Source organism: Oryctolagus cuniculus, chromosome 14 (genome assembly GCF_051225735.1).
Source record: "Oryctolagus cuniculus isolate XC-2025 breed Fujian yellow rabbit chromosome 14, ASM5122573v1, whole genome shotgun sequence".
Lineage (NCBI taxonomy): Eukaryota > Metazoa > Chordata > Mammalia > Lagomorpha > Leporidae > Oryctolagus > Oryctolagus cuniculus.
This window is the reverse complement of record NC_142880.1, coordinates 79,748,573-79,768,313: the sequence shown is the minus strand read 5'-3', so window position 1 is coordinate 79,768,313 and position 19,741 is coordinate 79,748,573. Positions and strand designations below refer to the sequence as shown.

The window sequence follows — 19,741 nt, the reverse complement described above, 5'->3', positions numbered from 1 at the left end:
TTGCAGACCAAAATGTTTTCTCTGGATGAGAGAGATATTTTTCTTCTCTCTCTCCCTCTCTTTCTCTCAATCTGCAATCTGTGCCATTTTTTGATATTTTCATGCAAAAATAGTTTCCCTTATTACCTCTGAAATAATTAACTGTCAGCCAAGTTAAATATTTAAATTTATGTTATTTAAATATTAGAACCAACAGATGTCTCTCCTATTTAAATGAATTTAGGCTTTATTTTTCAAATATAAAATATGTAAACCAGGAAATTTTAATGTCCTCAGAGAATAGCGACATGAGAAGCGCATCATCAGGAACAAACAGTGAGGAGGAAGTGAATTTCAAACAAAAAATAACTCATAAAATGATTATTTGACGTAATTTAACTTGTCACCAAAATCTGTCTTCACAGATAATAATCTCCAGGGCATGTTTATTTTAATAGGTCTAAGTTAAATTTTGCAAAATGTTGAAGGTACTGTTTCACTAAACAGGCAACCTAAACTTTCCTTTCCACAAATAACTTCTGCCAGCTCATTGGCCAGCTCTCTACATAAACTCATTTTGCCGTTAGTTTTGTTATCATGCATAATCCACGTCTGTAGCTGCATTAGTCTGAATAAGGCCATTTCACCAGACAGAAATCTAATAGAAACTTTTGGAAGGACCGCCGAAGATCAGATTCCATGCAGGAAATCAGAAGAAGATGGCATTTGTGTCCCACTGTACTTCAGTTAAAGGACTTGACCTTGGGGATTATAGCTGCCATACCAGGGTACCATGCAAAAATTTGCCAACAAAATATCAAATTATTATCAGCCTTTCACAGAGAGCCACATTATTTCACAGTTGCTCGCTGCACTTTCGGGCAGTTGTAGCAGCTTTGGCCCTGAAAGACCAGTTTGAACCCAGTCTGAGCTCAGAACCTGTGCTGTACAGTATACCCTGCCTCTCCAGTGCGTGATGTGGGCAATGCCACTTTCATGAACTTTGACCATTACTCAAAAAAAATTATATTTTGTCTATAAACTTTATAGTCTGTGCTTGTGGGCTTGTGGGTCTGTAATGGAATCTTAAATTCTTTTCTAACTGGAACCAGCTCTTCCCCTCAGCTTTGTACCCTGAGTTATCCTTGCATGAGCAGAGGACTTTTTGAATTTTTCTTACACTTCTGTTTCTATTCTGTTGGCGATTTTAATTTCTCTGTACATCATTAGTCATTTTGAGTATAAAGCAAAGAGGTACATTCTTTTCAATTCCCTGTGTCATTTCTTGATGGTAAATAATTGACTAAATTTCCAATACACAAAGACATAATTTACTTCAATAAGATGAATCATTGGCTCAAATTACCAAGCACATTTGCTTTTGTTGGTATGTTGGTGAGCATCTACATAAGAGAGAGAGACAGAACACGTAGCTGCTCATACAAACTTGAGTTTCCTAAAATGTGCTGATTGCCTTATGCGTTTTGTCTTCACTCAGTTGCTTTCTTCATGTCGTGTAGCTGTAACTTCCACTCTGAATTTCAGGTTCACATAAAGAACTTACAGCCTGCCAGGCAAGTCTTCCTTGAATACCAAATGAACACTTGATATCTTCTGAAATATTTCTGAATAAAAAGTTATTTAAAGTCTTCCAAGACCTACATTCCCTAGTGCCTGAAGTCAGAATGTGAACCTTTTTGAGGAGAAAAAAGAAAACAAATACTCTTCAGATAATCTTTCTACATGGGTGACAGACAACCATGTTGGCCAAGACCGGGTAGATGCAAGTAGTCAGTCCAAAGGAAAGGTAGTGCCGTGTATCAGCTCATGTTGGAACTTGCAAATTCCTATAAAGGTTGGTGAAAAATCCATGGAAACTTCTTTAGAGTTCGATCATAATTCTAGCAATTTCCAATTTACTATAGCATAAATTCATCCATACTGGTGGAGAGAAGGAATTCTTTGTGGTATGGGAGTTTCTGAATAAAAGGAGTAATAGTTGGAGAGTACTGCTCCCTCAGAACAGTACTAGTGACTAAAGAGAAATAAGGAGTTAACCCTCGCTTTTAGCTCTCTTGTTTTTGGTAGTAGGTAGAATGTTGTACTGCATATAAAGGTGTTTAATCTGGAGTCCATAAGAGAAAATGAGATGTTTCTTTTCTTTCTTTCTTTTTTTTTACTTTAACCATTATAAAGAAAGAAACAAGAAGCACTTAGAATGTTTGTCGATGGTCATGTTCTGTATGGCTTTGTAAATATTCCTTGTATTTCCGTGTAAACTTTCATGGCTACTTTTAAATCGTGATATCACTTTGAAGGCAGACTTTATCTGCTTAACTTCATTCAAAGTATTTCTGTTTCCTTAGACTCTAGGGAAATACAGAGCTGAGCTACAGAAAACCAAAGGCCATTTGGAATTTCCCACAATGTGTACTGGAGAGGTGGGAATGGGTTCTGAAGTAGGAATAAGTTCAAAACAAGGTGCCTCCATTTACAACAATCTTGGACTAAGGGGAAAACTGCGATGGGGCTCTTGTGAATCTTACATGAAATATTACACAGAAAGGAATGGGTACAGTGCTGGGGACATAGTAAACCACAGAAAGGGAAAGACTCCTATGATTATTTTCTTGTGTTTGTGTTTTCAAATTAACCTTGATACAAGTTACTATTTGAGGACATAAGAATTTCACCATTTACAAAATGGTATTTGATATGAAATGTATATCATCTTTCACAAGTGAAATGATCATGGAGAGTTTACAAAGAAAGCATAACAGCACTAGGTAAAACCCATTAGTGCTTAATCTGAAAATTTTTACAAGTGTGAATATTGGCCTAATCACATATATTATTCTGTTAAATTCACATAAGTAAGGAAAAATTCAGCATCACTTGCAGCTGAATCTAAACTAGAACCTTCTACATAGTATGTTATTGAGAAATATGTTGCTTATATTCACCTCTTAGATATAGATAAATTCATTCAACTTTAATAGACACCTACGATGATGCTATATGAAGATAAAGCTGGAAATGCTTTTTATTTATAAAGTTCAACATTACTTTTGTTTAGGATGATTTTCTATAGCCACGTGGTTTCTATATAGACACATTTATATTTAGTCTCTTTTCTATGCTAGACTTTAGAAATGCATTGGTGCCTCCCTCTCTCTATGGAGAGAAAAAAATGCGGTGAAATAAATATGATTCCAAATTGTGATTAAAGTACAGAGAAGAGAACACACAAGAGACCGAGTTAAACAATGTGTTATGACTTAAGTTCAAAATACAGTTGGTTAGGAGGTATATGTCTGTAAAAAATGGTTATACCTACCGACTGGAGTAGTCACTGGGAAGTGTGTGCAGCTGACCTTCAGCTTATGGTAGGAAGTGCCTGCTGTGACAACCCAGAGGGTGCAAAAGACAAAGTGAGCGGTGGCTCCCCAGACTGCAGAGGCGTCAGAGCCACAGATAGCAAAGGCAGGCACTCGCATTACCAGTGGCACGATGGCTCATGAAGTTTGTCGTGTTCTTTGTCCTGGCCTCTCATTCTAGTTTATGAATGACTTCTAGGAGCTTTAAACAGCAAACGCAGCTTGGCCTGTATGAACTAAAACCCATAATTGATAATTGCCAGAGTCATCAAACTGTGCCCAGCCTTCAAGTTCTCAAGTATTTTCTGCGTCATAAAACAAATGAACAAAAAATGACAAAAGCGATAATATCAACCCAAAATTACCTAATCACAGTTTCAGTGTGAAATACATTTCATTGTAATTGTTTCACCATCATAGCATGCATTTTAGAGGTATAACTCTCTATCAAAACATTTTGTTTGGGCTGGCGCCGCGGCTCACTAGGCTAATCCTCCGCCTTGCAGCGCCGGCACCCTGGGTTCTAGTCCCAGTCGGGGCACGGGATTCTGTCCCGGTTGCCCCTCTTCCAGGCCAGCTCTCTGCTGTGCCCAGGGAGTGCAGTGGAGGATGGTCCAAGTGCTTGGGCCCTGCACCCCGTGGGAGACCAGGAGAAGCACCTGGCTCCTGCCAGGATCAGCGCGGTGCGCCGGCCGTGGCGGCCATTGGAGGGTGAACCAATGGCAAAAGGAAGACCTTTCTCTCTGTCTCTCTTTCTCACTGTCTACTCTGCCTGTCAAAAAAAAAAAAAAACAAAAAAAAACAAAAAACAAACAAAAAAAACATTTTGTTAGCTAGTATCTACCAGTCCATGATGAACAGCAGGGTTTTCTCTGCCCAGATATAGCCATTTAAGTGGAGATGACAATGCAGCTAAATAGAGTCACTTAAATACAATTCCAAAGTGAGCTAGAGTGAATGGAAGGAAGGAAAGGGAGGAATGCAATGCAAACATAGCCCTGAACACCCGGAAACATCTCCTGGCATCATTAAAATTTCACACAATTTATTTTTAACAAACTTACTGCTTTACTATTTTTCTTTTTTTTTTTTCTTTTTTTTTTTTTTTTTTTGACAGGCAGAGTGGACAGTGAGAGAGAGAGACAGAGAGAGAAAGGTCTTCCTTTGCCGCTGGTTCACCCTCCAATGGCCGCCGCTGCAGCCGGCGCACCGCGCTGATCCTGGCAGGAGCCAGGAGCCAGGTGCTTTTCCTGGTCTCCCATGGGGTGCAGGGCCCAAGCACCTGGGCCATCCTCCACTGCACTCCCTGGCCATAGCAGAGAGCTGGCCTGGAAGAGGGGCAACCGGGACAGAATCCGGCGCCCCAACCGGGACTAGAACCCGGTGTGCCGGCGCCGCAAGGTGGAGGATTAGCCTATTGAGCCACGGCGCCGGCTGCTTTACTATTTTTCTTGATGATAATGGTTTTGCCTTCTTAGAATTCAAATAGTATAATCAGGTCTTGGTAGCTGATGTTTATCTTTATTGAAACAGATTCTCTTCATCCTTCTTCTCTGAGACTCCTGCTTTGAGGCTGAAAGGTCATTTTAAATGTGTACAGCAATTGGGAAACCACATAATGAATTCAAATAAATTCATGCCTATTAAAAGGAGGCTTCTCTTTGTCAAGTTCCAGAGCTTACGTAGAATAAACCATTGGATTTTGTTGAATTCTTTTAAAAGGCTCTTATTCTGCCGCTTCTTTAATGTTCTATCTATAAAGAATGGGAAAATTCTAGGCTTTTACTTAATCTTTGTCAGAAAAGTGTATTTGGCTCAGCTATTGCAATTAAAACCTGCTGAGATTTTACAGCTGGTGCAGTTATCAACAAACTTAAGGGATATTCTTTGGTTGAGTTACTTCTAGGATTTAATTATTGATCTTTAATGTAGCAACTTTACTTTTTAAAATGTACTTGTGTACTTGTGTTTAAGTACAAAAACAAGCCCACAAAAATGTTCTTCAGCGGTTTTTATTTTGAGACTAAAAATACTTAAATGACCATCTATGTAGGACTGACTGAACAACTTACGTACCAGGATACTTTAAGAAGTTTATGGAAAAAGGAATTTAAAAGATAAGTTTATTTTACACCAAAATTTTTTTAGATCTGTGCATATGAGAAATTAAAAAGTTCATGGAAAATGCATACTATGAAAAAACTGTGTGTGGATTTCAACATTTTTTTATACCAACACAAACTCTTTTTAAAGAAGTGATTTATGGAGCTGGCACTGTTGCACAGCAGCTTAAAGCCCCAGCCTGCAGAGCCAGCATCCCATACGGGTGCAAGTTCAAGTCCTGGCTACTCCACTTACAATCCAGCTCTCTGCTATTGCCTGGGAAAGCAGTAGAAGATGGCCCAAGTCCTTGGGCCACTGCACCCATGTGGGAGACCCAAAGGAAGCTAAGCTAAGCTCTGGCCATTGTGGTCATCTGGGGAGTGAACCAGCAGATGGAAGACCTCTCTTTCTCTCTGGCTCTACCTCTCTCTGTAACTCTATCATTCAAATAAATAAAATAAATCTTTTTTTTTAAAAAGAAATGATTTATTTGAGTGAAAAAGAGAGAGAGAGACAGAGAGAAACAGACAGAGAAACAGAGTTGCTATCCAGTGAGTCACTTCCCAAATGCCCATGATGGCTAAGGCTGTGCTTGGGCTAGAACCGGAAGCTAGGAACACAGTCCTGCAGTCCAGGTCTCCTACAGTCCAGGGACAGGCAATCAGTTACTTGCACCATCACTCTGTCTCCCAGGGTCAGCATTCCTGGGAAGCTGCCAGGGAGTCAGGAGCCAGGGCCAAAATATGAATCTAGGTACTCCACTGTGGGGCACAAGTGTCCTAAGCACTAAGGTAAATGCTCATTTCATAAACTTGTCTTTTAGTTTCCTTTTCTGCAAACTTTTTAAAGTCCCTTCATGCAACGCTAAGGGAATATTTTGTATACGAGGAAGATGCCTCATGTTCTGGTATGGAGCAATTTCCAGGTGAGGCTGACCATTGTTTTAATTTGCAAAGACGATGCTCATACTCACAGGTGTCTATGTTCATTAGTTCTCTTTGTGTATCACTTGAGTTTTTATAAATGCAAACTCTGAGATTATAACTTCTATTCACTCTACTTTTTTTTTTTTTAAATCAAAAAGAAGCGTAATCTACTCAGTTCACCATTCTGCAGTTTGCATTTTTTTCCCTTGTTTGTTCCTATATGGAGAAGCTTATCGCTCTATTTTGGAGTAGCTTTATTGACCCACCATATGATTCACCCATAGCAAGTGTATCATTCGTCGATTTTTAGTATAGACAAACAATTATGCAGTCACCTCTACCTCTGATTTGGAACACTTCATCACAACTAGAAGAAATCCATTATGCTACAACCATCACCCTCCTTTCCTCTCTTCTCCTGGCCCCCTACAGTCCTCGGTACCCACCGGTCTACTCAGTTTTGTTCCATAAATTTTCTAATTCTGAATATTTCACACAGTTGGAATTTGCAATTTATAGTCTTGTGTGACTGGCTTTTTTTCACTTAACATAATGTGTTCAAGGCTTATCTGTGAAGTAGCGTGAATCAGCCTTCATTCCTTTTTGTGGCCAAATACTATTCCATGGTATGGGTGTACCACACTTTGTTCATTGCTTCACCATTTGATGGATATTTAGGTTGTTTCACTCTTGGCTACTTTGAATTCCTCCGTTATGAACACTTATGAAAAATGTTTGTGTGGGCATATATTTTTATTTCTCTTGGGTATATATCTACTAGCAGAATTGTGGGAGAAATGGTATTTCTATGCTTCTCTTTTGACTGTTTTCAAAGTGTCTGCATTGTAGTGCTTTTTTTTCATTACAGTAAGTTCTTCTTTTGAACGGTTGCATAGTTATTAATTTAAGCCAAGTATGCTTTTAAATGAAGACAGTAAGACACATTGTTCCTACTTCTATATGAACACAAAGACTAATTTATGCATATTAATTTGTTTAAATACAAATACATAAGTATGTCGCACTTCCACCCATTTTTCTGCCTGTGTCCTCAAGAACAAATGTTGCTAGCTTTGGAGAGGAGGTGGCTACAGGTTTGGAAATCTGAGGTGGAAGGAGACTGAGGCCTTACGGTTTGAATTTGGTCATTTTTACAATACGCGCTGCTGAATTTTTCTGTTGAAAAGATGATTCATTAATGTAAGAAGGCAGAAATGGATTTTCCATGTACTCCTCAGACAAGCGATGGTCAGACCTGGGCTTCGTGACCTGTGCTTGGCTTCAGTCATCCTGCACCGTGAGCTCTTAGTGCCCCACAAACCCCTCTTGTTGCCATTGGCCCCTGTTGACATCAGTTTTGGTGGTTAGGGCGAACACTTAGTGGCTACTTTCCTATCTATAAGAGCCAAGGTATCATTTCAAACACAGACGTTGTTTAGTTCTTACTCTACAGTAGCATTTCTCAAATGTTTTATTCGAATCAGTCCACATCAAAGGCCCCAAAGGGAAACAAAGGCAAGATGGAAGAGTTGGGTGAGCCTCGGGGTTGAGAAACAAGACAGCATGTCAAGTAGACATGAATGGTGCTGGCGCTCACGCTGGCGGTTGGGAGTCCCGCGTGGTGTCTTAAGGGTTCTCTGTGTGCCATGGGTTGGTGACAGGGAGAAGGGGTCATTACTTTCTGCACAGCCTCCATTGTGCATTTCTGCAGTGACCTTGGCTGTGCCTTGCTCTGAGTTGGAAAATCAGCTGTGTTAGGTGGATTTTCCTATTTCAGCCCAAACCTCTGTTACATGAGAAACACACCATTAGTTTCTGCTCTCTTCCTTTGATTATTTTTACCCTTATTTGCTGATAGGAGAGAGCCAAAATTCATTTCTTTTGTTGACTTGTTCATTATTGCATTCACTCACTTACTCATTAGGCATTTATATGAGAAGTGTGGAAACTGTGTTTGCAGATGGAGGTAGGTTGAGTAATGGAATTAATAAAGAGGCTGCCGGCACAAGTACTACATCCACTTAATGTGCCTTTCAAATCATGACACATTTTCCCATTGGTGTGACTGTTGTTTCTCTTTAGAAAAGAAGACACTGTGACATTGGTATGTGTTTTGCCAAATGTCAACAGTACACTAAGAATTTCGTGTTGTAAAAGCCTTGAGTTCCTGGTTTGTTTCTCACACCACCCCCAAGGGCAAGATCCTTTGACATGTTTATGTATCACGTGACTAGGCAGTGTGACTCTCCTGTTGCCCCGGACCTTAGTGCCATTGCTAAGGGGCATGGCTGAGCGGGGACTGTGTGGTGAACACTCTGCTATGCTGGGAAGCACAGGCATCCAGTGGAGAAAGTGGTGATGAGAGTACTATTTGAGCATCTGTTTCTTTCTGGATTTTTTAAAGATTTATTTTATTTATTTATTTGAAAGGAGAGAGAGTGAGGGAAAGGGAGAGAGAGAACTCCATCTGATTCTTCCATGTGGGTTGCAGGGCCCAAGTACTTGTGGGCCTCCTTCTGCTGTTTTATCAGGCTCTTTGGTGGGGAGCTACATTGGAAGTTGAGCAGCTGACCTTGAACTAGTGCTCTGATGTGGGAAGCTGGTGTTGCAAGCAGCAGCTTAACCTGCACCATAACACTGGCCCCTCTTTCTGAATTTTATGTTGTCTGCTTTGACTTTCACTTTCCCATGTAAAACCTACAGGACACAAATCATCCAATTCAGTCATTATTCTGTTACTAGGAGATGAGATGGACAAAGCATCCATAGAGGGAATGGCAGTGACACATGCTTATCAAGTCTGGGACTGTCAGACAGGATCATCTGCACACTGTCACACACACACAAAACTCCAGCCCAGGCTGCTAAATGCCAAAGCCTATACCCTGGACAATTGTACTCTGCTGTCTCTTGGAAAATTTGCCCAGAGGAAACTGCTTTATATAACCTTTTAAGTAAGGCACAGCCCAGCAGTGGCTTGCCTCTTAAAACAAATGAAGGCCCAGCGCTGAAGTGTAATAGGTTAAGCCTCCGCCTGTGGGGCTGCCATCCCACATGGGTGTCAGTTCAAGTCCTGGCTGCTCCACTTCCAGTCTAGCTCCGTGCTAATGGCCTGGGAAAGCAGTGGAAGATGGCCCAAGTGCTTGTGCTCCTGCACCCACGTGGGAGACCTGGAAGAATCTCTTGGCTCCTGGCTTCAGATCGGCCCAGCCCCGGTCATTGCAGCCATTTGGGGAGTGAACCATCGGATGGAAGCCCCCCCCCCCCCCCGCCTCTCTCTGCCTCTCTATCTCTCCCTCTCTCATCTCAAATAAATGAACCTTTAAAATAAACAAATATGAAATAAATAAATATTTCAGATTCTAAGTACATATTCTATTGTTGAAGATTCCCTTATATTTTATTGAAATAGGAAAACATTATTAATCTTAAAGTTCTTGTCATATTTTCTGCAGTTATTTACAGTCAAGCAGAAGTGATCCCCATGTATCTTCTTTTATTAAAATATATTTGTTATTATAAAGACAGTTTTAAAATATGGGAAAGATAAAAATGCAAATAAAAGTTACTCATAATCTCAAGCACTCCCCAAAATAACCTCACCTGACTCTTAGGTATTTTCTTCCAGTCTTTTTTAAACAAATATGATACTATTTTTTTAAAGATTTGTTTATTTATTTGAAAGTCAGAGTTACACATAGAGAGGAGAGGCAGAGAGACAGGGAGATCTTCCATCCGATGGTCCACTCCCCAATTGGCCGCAATGGCCGGAGCTGCGCCGATCCGAAGCCAGGAGCCAGGAGCTTCTTCCAGGTCTCCTGTGCGGGTTCAGGGGCCCAAGGACTTGGGCCGTCTTCCACTGCTTTCCCAGGCCACAGCAGAGAGCCGGATAGAAGAGGAACAGCTGGAACTAGAACTGGCGCCCATATGGGATGCCGGCGCTTTAGGCCAGGGCATTAACTTGCTGCACCACAGCGCCAGCCCCCAAATATGATACTATTAGCAACTGTATGGATTATAGCCTTCATTCCTTTCAAAATTTATTATTTTCCTGCATCATTGGATATTATTTTAAGCATGATTTATATTTGTGCAAAATATTCCACTTTGAAAATATTTCCTAATTTAAACGGCCAATTATTAGATGTTTCTATTGCTTCTGACTAGGCAAAACGATTATAAATATCAGCAGGAGACATCTTTGACCTGACCTGGCCTGAAACCTTATCTTATCTCTGCTTATTTATTTAGTAAGATAACTGTGTTAAAGGCTATGAATATTTTAAGACTATTAATGCATATTATCAATATATTTGAATAAATGTTATGCAGATTACATTCCAAGCAACAGTGCTATTGCATTTCCATTAGAATTTTTATAATAAAAACCATCTTTGTTCACATATTAGTTTAAGATATTTCAGTATTGGTCTACTTAGCATTTTCAGACTCCCCGTGTGGTCGGACAGACAGGTTTTTCTTGTGTTTATTAGCCGTCTGTCTGCTGTGAATTTTTTGTTTGCCTCTCAGCTGTTTTACTTTTGGGGTTGCTGTTCTTGCTGTTTGCAAGAGTGCTTTCACATGAGCTATAAAACTTCCATCTCGTATTTATTATCATTAAAATATATTCCAGTCGTTAATTACCTTTTTATTTTGTTTCTGATGTTTTATATAGTCAAATCATTTTTTTCTTTTAGAATCCATTTCTTAGTTTTAACAATTTGAAGGATTTTTTTTTCCTGAAGAGCAGATAAATATTTGTGGATTCATTTTCTTAATTCTTTAATCTGTGGGGAATTTATTCTAAGTGAGAATATAAGTTTATTTTATTCTCAAGTAATGTTTCAGGACTATGTGTCATAAGCTCCCTGATACTGCTTCATGTTGCATGTAAATAATCTATGTATCATCTATTGTGTGTGTGCTTGTCAGGTATAAAATTATATTATACAAGTAATATAGTAGTGGAAACCAGTAAATAAAGTGGACCATGTGCAAGCCATTGATAGAAACAGACTACATTACAACTATGTTAGTTGTTGGGGCCAGTGTTGCCATGTAGCAGAAAAGCCTCTGCCTGTGACACCAGTGTCCCTTATGGGCACTGGTTTGATTCCCAGCTGCTCCACTTCCAATCCAGCTCCCTGCTAATGGCCTGAAAAAAGCCATGGAAAATGCCCTGCGTGCTTGGGCCCCTGCGACCCTTGTGGGAAACCTGGATGAAACTCCTGGCTTTAGCCTGGCTCAGTCATGGCCATTGCAGCCACTTGGAGAGTGAACCAGCAGATGGAAGATCGATTCTCCCTCCATCTCTCCCTCCCTCCCTTCCTCCCTCCCTCTCTCTGTCTTTTCCCTTCACATAAATAAAATCTTTAAAATAAAATCTATTAGTTGTTTGTCTATATTGACTTTTGCCTTCTAAACTCTTTTATTCTTTGTATTTTATTTGCTAACCTCTGTAGAATCTTGTATTGTGTCATGTCCCAGGGACTTGATTAGTTAATTACATTAACATAAGGGGAAACAGGAGTGATTGGCACTTGGAATGAGCCCTTTCATTGGTTAAAGCAGTATTGGTGAGGCATGGTGGGAGGGGGCAGATGTATGTAAGAGCAGTGAGCTACCCAGTTGGCACTGGGAAAAGCCCCATCCCATCATCGTGTACAGACTGGCATTTGGGAGCAACATTTAACTAACTGTCTCCTAACAGATGACTCAGAACAGATCATTGTTAGAAACATGCCTAGAATCTGGACAAGTTGTTGTAATGTGGAAAGAAAACGTTATATATATATTTTTTCATATTCTCAAAGGTCTTCTTTCTAGTGTATTTTTTTTATTTGACAGATAGAGTTAGACAGTGAAATAGAGAGAGAGAAAGGTCTTCCTTGCGTTGGTTCACCCTCCAAATGTCCACTACGGCCAGAGCTATGCCGATCCGAAGCCAGGAGCCAGGTGCCTCCTCCTGGTCTCCCATGCGGGTGCAGGGCCAAAGCACTTGGGCCATCCTCCACTGCACTCCCGGTCCACAGCAGAGAGCTGGACTGGAAGAGGGGCAACCGGGACAGAATCCGGCCCCCCGACGGGGTCTAGAACCCCGGGGTACTGGTGCTGCAGGTGGAGGATTAGCCTAGTGAGCCGCGGCGCCGGCCAACCTGACTTGGTTTCATAGCAAAGGCATTCATTTATTTAGGTTCCTGTTGTACTCAAATGGGACCAACTCCATGAAGTTATTTAAAGAGCCATACTATAATGGTGCAAGGGCATATGTGTTTGTGGAAGTAGGTGGTTTATAGACAAAATATGTAATACAGGCATATGGATTATAACTGGAATAACTTACAAAAGCTCATTGTATTCTTAACCTACAATATGTGCACACACATGTACACATTTATCATGGTAGAATATTTATGTACTTGAATGTGATCAATGTTTAATTTAGAATTCGTACAAAGAAATAAAAGAAATTCACATTATCTGAAAAAGCAGAAGCATGATTCCCAATTGTTGAATACACTGATTGCATGTGTGTAGTTTATTAATGTGTTGACACATATGCAGATCCAGCCTTCCTTTCAATGAAGAGCAATCGCATAAAAGATTTTTATAAATGGTTAATCTTTGCTTAATAATTGCAACTGTTTAAAAATTATAGAGCCATTCATCATCATGGCTGAAATTATCACTTAAGATTAATAGAGTCCCCATCTAGGGACAGGTTTTCATATCAGATTTAAGATCAGGATGATTGTAACTAGATATATGACATCAACTGCTATTATTCAATAAGAGATGGATGGCCTGAGGAGTAGTTATCTATTTCTTTTTAGGTATTTATGTGTTTTTATTTGGATAATGAGTACATAATTTCAACATCAATCTGTACAGTTTTGCTGTTATTTGTAAATTCTATCTGTTATGCCACACTCATTTTTATTTCATAACCTAACCATACACAAAGTCTACAAACAGCAAAACAGAGGTTGAAATATGTTTATTGCCAGAGGCTTTGGGGAAACTTCCAAGAGGTTTGTCTCAGTATTTTAAAAGAAATAATATTGGTAGGCCGGCGCCGTGGCTCACTAGGCTAATCCTCCACCTGCGGCGCCAGCACACCGGGTTCTAGTCCCGGTTGAGGCACCGGATTCTGTCCTGGTTGCCCCTCTTCCAGTCCAGCTCTCTGCTGTGGCCCGGAAGAGCAGTGGAGGATGGCCCAAGTGCTTGGGCCCTGCACCCCATGGGAGACCAGGAGGAAGCACCTGGCTCCGGGCTTCGGATCAACATGGTGTGCCGGCCACAGCGGCCACTTAGGGGGTGAACCAACGGAAAAGGAAGACCTTTCTCTGTGTGTGTGTGTGTGTCTCTCTCTCTCACTGTCCACTCTGCCTGTCAAAAAAAATTAAATTAAAAGGAAATAATATTGGGATCTTTCTAAATAGGTGTCATTGTGTGGATCAGACAAAGGTGACTGCAGCAAAGAGAGTAGGTTGTCCTGTCTTTCCCTAGTGAACACCTTTCCCTGAACACAACTCTCCAAGGACCACGAAGGCTTTTCAAAGGTTGAGTTGCTGTTGCTTTAGCAGATGCTAGTTATCTGCCTGTCTTTAAAGCTATCGACTTTATTTTTTCATTGCACACACTCACAGAGCCACTTATTTGACTATAGTCCTGTATTTCTGGAAGACTTTGGAGAAGGTTGAAATCATGTCATTTATTTGGCAGGAAAGAGAATAATCAAGCTCATTTTACTCCGTGTTTACCATGTGTCTAGGATTGTACACCAAATTTTAGTGACATTTTCTTACCCAGCTTCCCAAAACTATGCGTGGCAGAAGTAGTCCCGTCTGCACATGTAGATGACCAAAGAAAGTTGTGGAGAGGCTAAGAAATCAGATCAGAGGCACAGAGCTATTGGCGGAGGCAAGATTAGAAGTTCCGGTATATACATTCAGATGTACGTTCTGTGAGAAATGATGTTTTATTGAGGCTATGTTTGACAAGTACGTGATACACAGAAGTTTTGTTTGGTAAGAGTTTTCAAAAACTCAGAGACTTTAAAGCTAATTTTATTTTTCTCTGGAAAAATAGTTTGTCTCATTGCTGCCATGTACAATTTTAAAAATAAATTAGAGGTAAACAGATAATAGCTTCCTGGACGTCTTCATGTCTGTGAGCCTGACGCAGATTCCAGAATGAAAAATCTGTTGCAAGGAGGCTTATTCAGGGATCCTTCGACCACTTATTTACAATATCCAGTTACAGCCACCATACTTTCCATTTTGGGCAGAAGCACACATTCGCTTGACCATTATTTTTGTGCAAGCTGACATTCCCCGCCACTTCCAACGTGTCCTGTGGACCCGAGCTCATAATTGTGGCGTTGGAGCTGGGCGCTCCGCTGACAGCACAATTATTCCCAGATTTACTGTCAGTGGGGACATTGGTGAGGCTGGCTTCAGTGGCCTTTTTGTTAGCAAGGAGTGTTAGACAGACATGCCTCCTGTAGCACCATGAGTGACTTTCCAAACATAGTTTCTCATTGAATTATTTTGTAGTAACTCATGTTTTTCTAACTGCAAGATATATGAAGGTACTTCAGAAAGTTTGAGGAAAATAAAATTGATAGTTGCTTTTATTTTGGTGGAAAACACTTTGAAATACATGCACAGTTTTTTCATAATATGAATTTTCATGCCTGCTTCTGAAGACTCCCTCATAGCACATTCCTTGTTGAACTCTGGAAATGTGCATATTATAAACCACCTACCATTGCAGCATTCAAGGACAGCCATCATTAAAAATCAACTGGTTTCTTTCCTGCCTAACTCTTTGAAGTGCACACACACATACACCCATACACAGGTATGGCAAAATGATCATGGAAAAGAGAATGAAAATTAAATTTATTTTTGGTGCAAAAAATGTTGAAATACATACATCCAAGGAATATTTAAAAAGTTAATCTAAAATGCACATTATGACAAAAAAAACTATGCATGGATTCCAGACTTTTTTCTACCAAAATAAATTTGAAAATTCTGTTTCCACAAACATGTTGAAGAACTCTCAAATATAGCTTAGCCTAGCCTAATTTAAATGTGTTAAGAACACTTACTTTAGTCTGTTGTTAGGCACAATCTAATAAAAAGTCTGTTTTACAATAAGGTGTTGAACATCTCATGTCATTTATTTAAAATTGTTCTGAAAGAAGAGAACTGAATGGATTGATTTTGTACCAGCATAAAGTTGTACCAGGGTAAAGTTGACGGATCCAAGTTGGTCCCTGTGATAAGTTCCTGTGTTTGTGCTGTTGCTCTTTGCCAGATGAAGAGTGGGACTAGTTATGCTGTTTTGCATACTGCATTGTTCACTGGACATTTTTCATTAGTGCTTTCTTGTATAATTTAGGATTCTAGGTAGATTTGTTAGTCTAATAGTGGCACAGATGATTTGTGTAGCCATTATTTCCTTGTTGAACATTTATGTTTTCTTCCTGTTCTCTATTATGAATCATATTTTATTGAGCATTTTGTAAAAATTATTTTTATCTGTATCTCTGGCTAATTAAGCAAAAATCCTTAGAAATGCTATTACTGAGTCACAGAATCTAAATGTTTATAAACCTCTCAATAGTACTGTATTGCCAAATATTTCTTTCAACCCACTTAAAGACACTTGCTATGTGAACAAATCTTTTTTTTTTTTAAGATTTATATTTTTTATTTGAAAGGCAGGGGAGTACAGAGAGATCATCTCTCTACTGGTTCACTCCCCAGTTAGTTGCAACAGCTGGAGCTGGGCCAGGCTGAAGCCATGGGCCCATCCCGGTCTCCCACATGAATGACAGGGACACGAATAATTGGGGCATCATCCGCTGCTTTCCAGGCACATCAGCAGAGATCTGAATCAGAAGCAGAATAGCCAGGAGTCAAACTAGCTCTCCACTGTGGGACGCCATCATCCTGGAGGCAGCTTAGCCCACTGTGCCACAACAGCTCCTGAACTGTTCATTGTTGACAAGCACCGCGGTTGACTCCGGTCACACTGTGAGGAATACCAGGATGTGGTGAGGAGCTCTGACTTAGGTGCTTTGACACTAGCTGTACACCTGTCTGTAAGTCACTCAGCTGCACTGCATCTCCGGTTCCTCTGCCTGCAGTTATTGTGAGGAGTAAAGCAAATAAGTCAAGCAAAAGAACTTAACACAGCCCCTAACAGATAGTAAATATTCAATAAATGCTAACTCCTATTACCCCACTTGTCATGTATCATAGTGATGTCATTATTCCTACAGCGAAGATATAATTGTAGTTTCGGACATTTGAAACGATGGTGGATTATTGGTTATAACTTGTCCTGTTGCATCTTTTGTCATGACTAAATTCTGTTTACTTAGGTGTTCCCCTTGTATTTTTCTCATCCCTCTTTCCCCTGCCGTTGGAGTAGAGATTGAGTTGAGGTCGAAAGCAGTAGGCACGGGGCCAGCGCTGTGGTGCAGTGGGTTAAAGCCCTGGCCTGAAGGGCTGGCATCCCATGTGGCAGCGGTTCTAGTCCCAGCTGCACCTCTTTCGATCCTGCTCTCTGCTGTGGCCTGGGATAGCAGTAGAAGGTGGTCCATTTCCTTGGGCCCCTGCACCCATGTAGGAGACCCCGAGGAAGCTCCTGGCTTCAGATCAGCACAACTCCAGCTGTTGCGGCCATCTGAGGAGTGAACCAGCGAATGGGAGACCTCTCTCTCTGTCTCTACTTCTCTCTGTAACTCTGTCAAATAAATAAAATCTTAAAAAAAAAAAAAGAAAGCAGCAGGCACAACTCAGAGAGTCTGGTATGACCCGTTGAAAGAACATCAGTGAAACTTTATTGAAAATAAAATAATGATTCTGCTGCTCACAGAACCCCCTACAAAGTGTGAGGTTCTCTGGGCTACTGTAGAGCTGTAATTTGCACCTGTGTCAGCCATCGCAGGGCTTTGCCCAGTTCATTCTCCCTCACCCGGTTTAGCAATAAAGCGTGTGTAAGAAACAGGGTTTTGTTTTTCACTCCAGAGGTCTTTGTTTTTTACACTTTGTATGCCATGCAGTCATCAGGAATGGGTTCCAGCAGCTAAGGTTCCCTTCCAATGGTCCTGACAAAGTGGGCTTCTCTGGGTGGAGCAAGCTGGTGCTTCAGTTGAACCCAGGTACCTTTCTCTTTGGCTTCCTTCTTTCTCTGGTCATTTTCCTTCACACGTTTGAGGAAGCTGTCTTGGCTCTTAGAGTGCTTAAAATGCTTAATGTGTGCATTAATTCTCTCAGCACGAATCTTGCTCTTAACTTGTTTGCTTACAATGATGCCAAGAGTGTGTTGGGTAACAAAAATAATTTAAAAAAATATTGTCTTTAAAATTAACATAACCACTAAAAAAGATTGTCTCTGAAATTAACCGCTAAATGACTCAATGACTTCAGAGCAGACTGATTTGGTTAAAGAATCTACTTTGGCTAAAATAGGGTACCTTGAAGCACAAGTCAAATGTTTAAAAAGAAAATATACTAGAAAGGTATACTAGAAAGGTCTCTGGATAGTCCCAAAAGAAAAGCTCTCTCCAAGGCCTACTTATTTCAAGTCATATTTAGTTAAACCATGTAATGTGGTCTCCTGAGTGTCACTGGGATTTATCCCAGAGCTGTGACTGTCAAGCTGAGTTACCCTCCCTCCTGATTTATGAAAAGCGACAGCATTTGTCGAGAGCTGGATGCTTAAATATTCTTTCATCAGAACCTGTAGAAGCCATTTTTTACACCTATAGCCTTTTAAAGAACATGCCAGAAACAGGACTACAGCCTTATAAGGTCCAGACAGCCAAGAAGCTGTTTTCCTTTTCGGTCAAGTGCAAAAAGCAGCCGTGGCTGCCAAGTTCTCAGCTGGGGCTGGTACAAACTGGTGCAGCAAATGACACAAATGCTGCTCATTAGAAAAAATGGGAGGTTTTGTCCTGCTTGCTCAGGGCCAGGCAGGGTAGCAGACCTACTTGCTGAATGGTCCTTTATTGATAATTATTTACCTTCAGTGTGATCTTGTTTTTATGCTTGGTGAATTGTCTGCATTGGTTTGAACTTTGTCTTTGTAGGAGACATGATTCATCTGCTGGCCACAAATAAGCCTCCAGGATCTAGAACCCCCTTGAAATACTCGTAAATATTTGCAAAGTGCTTGTTAAGCGTCACACAGTGTGCTACGTGCCTCACGTGCTTAATCTCCTTTGAATCTCCTGTGGATCCCATCAGATAGGTACTCCTGTTCCCATTTCAAAGATGAGGACAATGAAATTGAAAGGGGATAAATTACTTGCAGAAGGTCACAGAACTATGTAGCAGTAAAGCCATGATTTTAATCCAGGCTATTTGACACAGAATCCTTTAGGCTTAACCATTATGCCATTGTGAGCTCTCTGGAATGACATCCATAGTGGTATGTGTGTGTGTGTGTGAGTGAGTGTGTGTACATGTGTGTGTGAATTTTTCTGAAGGCTTCCATTTCTAAAATTTTACAAGTTCTCTGATGCTCAAATGGTTCTCAACCTCCAAAATTTAAAACCCTCTGCGACAGGGTGACTGCAGGTACAGGCTCTTATTGGAACAGAATTTAGCAGAAAGGTCCAGAGCAGGTTCTGCACCTGTCGGGACTCCACTTGTCTTACCAGTCGGACCGCTTGGCTGGTTCACCAGCAAGACAAGTAGGCCTTGAGCTCAGAGCCCAGTGCTCCACAGGCATGCGCTGTTCATTCGTTACATACGCCACTTGCCAAATACCTAGAGCTAGGAACGCTGCAGGAAGTCAGTTGGTGAGCTCTGGGGCAAAGAAATCCTAACTCTGGAACTCCCCACTCTTAGCTGTGTCCTCCTCTCTTGCTGGAACTGGCATGTCACCCCAGGCATCAGTGGGAATGTAGTATTCAACAAGAGTTTTCAACTAGTCTCTAGTTGGTTCTTTTCAAACCAGGATTCAGATCACATCCTCTGCTCTGAACAGCATCACAGCCACAGAAAATGAGTCTTAGAGTCAAAGAAATGAAGAATTGTGCTGTAACAGAGGCTGTGAATAACTAACACCTCCAAGGAAAACTGTGAGCTCGGGTAGACTCTGAACTGAGAGGTCGTGTCCTGGCTGTTAGTCTTAATGGCTGGAAGGATTGACTTTGATACTGTATTAGGTGCATGTGGTGAAACTCAGGATATGTGCAGTGAGCCAGATTAAGGCCATCTGATTAGAATACAAAAGCAGTATTGGGGAAACTTCAGTGTACTTAAAGGCAGGAGAATAAAAAGTACATTAACATTTACTAAGCATGTACTACTTCCAAAGCTCTTGGCG

At 40.8% G+C, this 19,741-nt stretch overlaps 1 protein-coding gene across 20 annotated transcripts in view; it reads left to right on the top strand.

Annotated features, from left to right (window-relative positions):
- Nucleotides 1-19,741, top strand: part of PDE4D (phosphodiesterase 4D) — a 1,644,269-nt gene that overhangs the window by 1,355,091 nt on the left and 269,437 nt on the right. The window contains exon 2 of one of the 20 annotated variants that reach the window (XM_089313194.1): nucleotides 16,274-16,454. The exons of 17 other annotated variants lie outside the window; for them this stretch is intronic. In XM_089313194.1, the coding sequence (XP_089169320.1) occupies nucleotides 16,450-16,454 (5 nt within the window). In that variant the 5' untranslated portion in view covers nucleotides 16,274-16,449. Of the gene's footprint in view, nucleotides 1-16,273; nucleotides 16,503-19,741 lie in introns of all 20 variants that reach the window. 2 more of the 20 variants (XM_089313196.1, XM_089313195.1) reach the window with 2 other exon arrangements.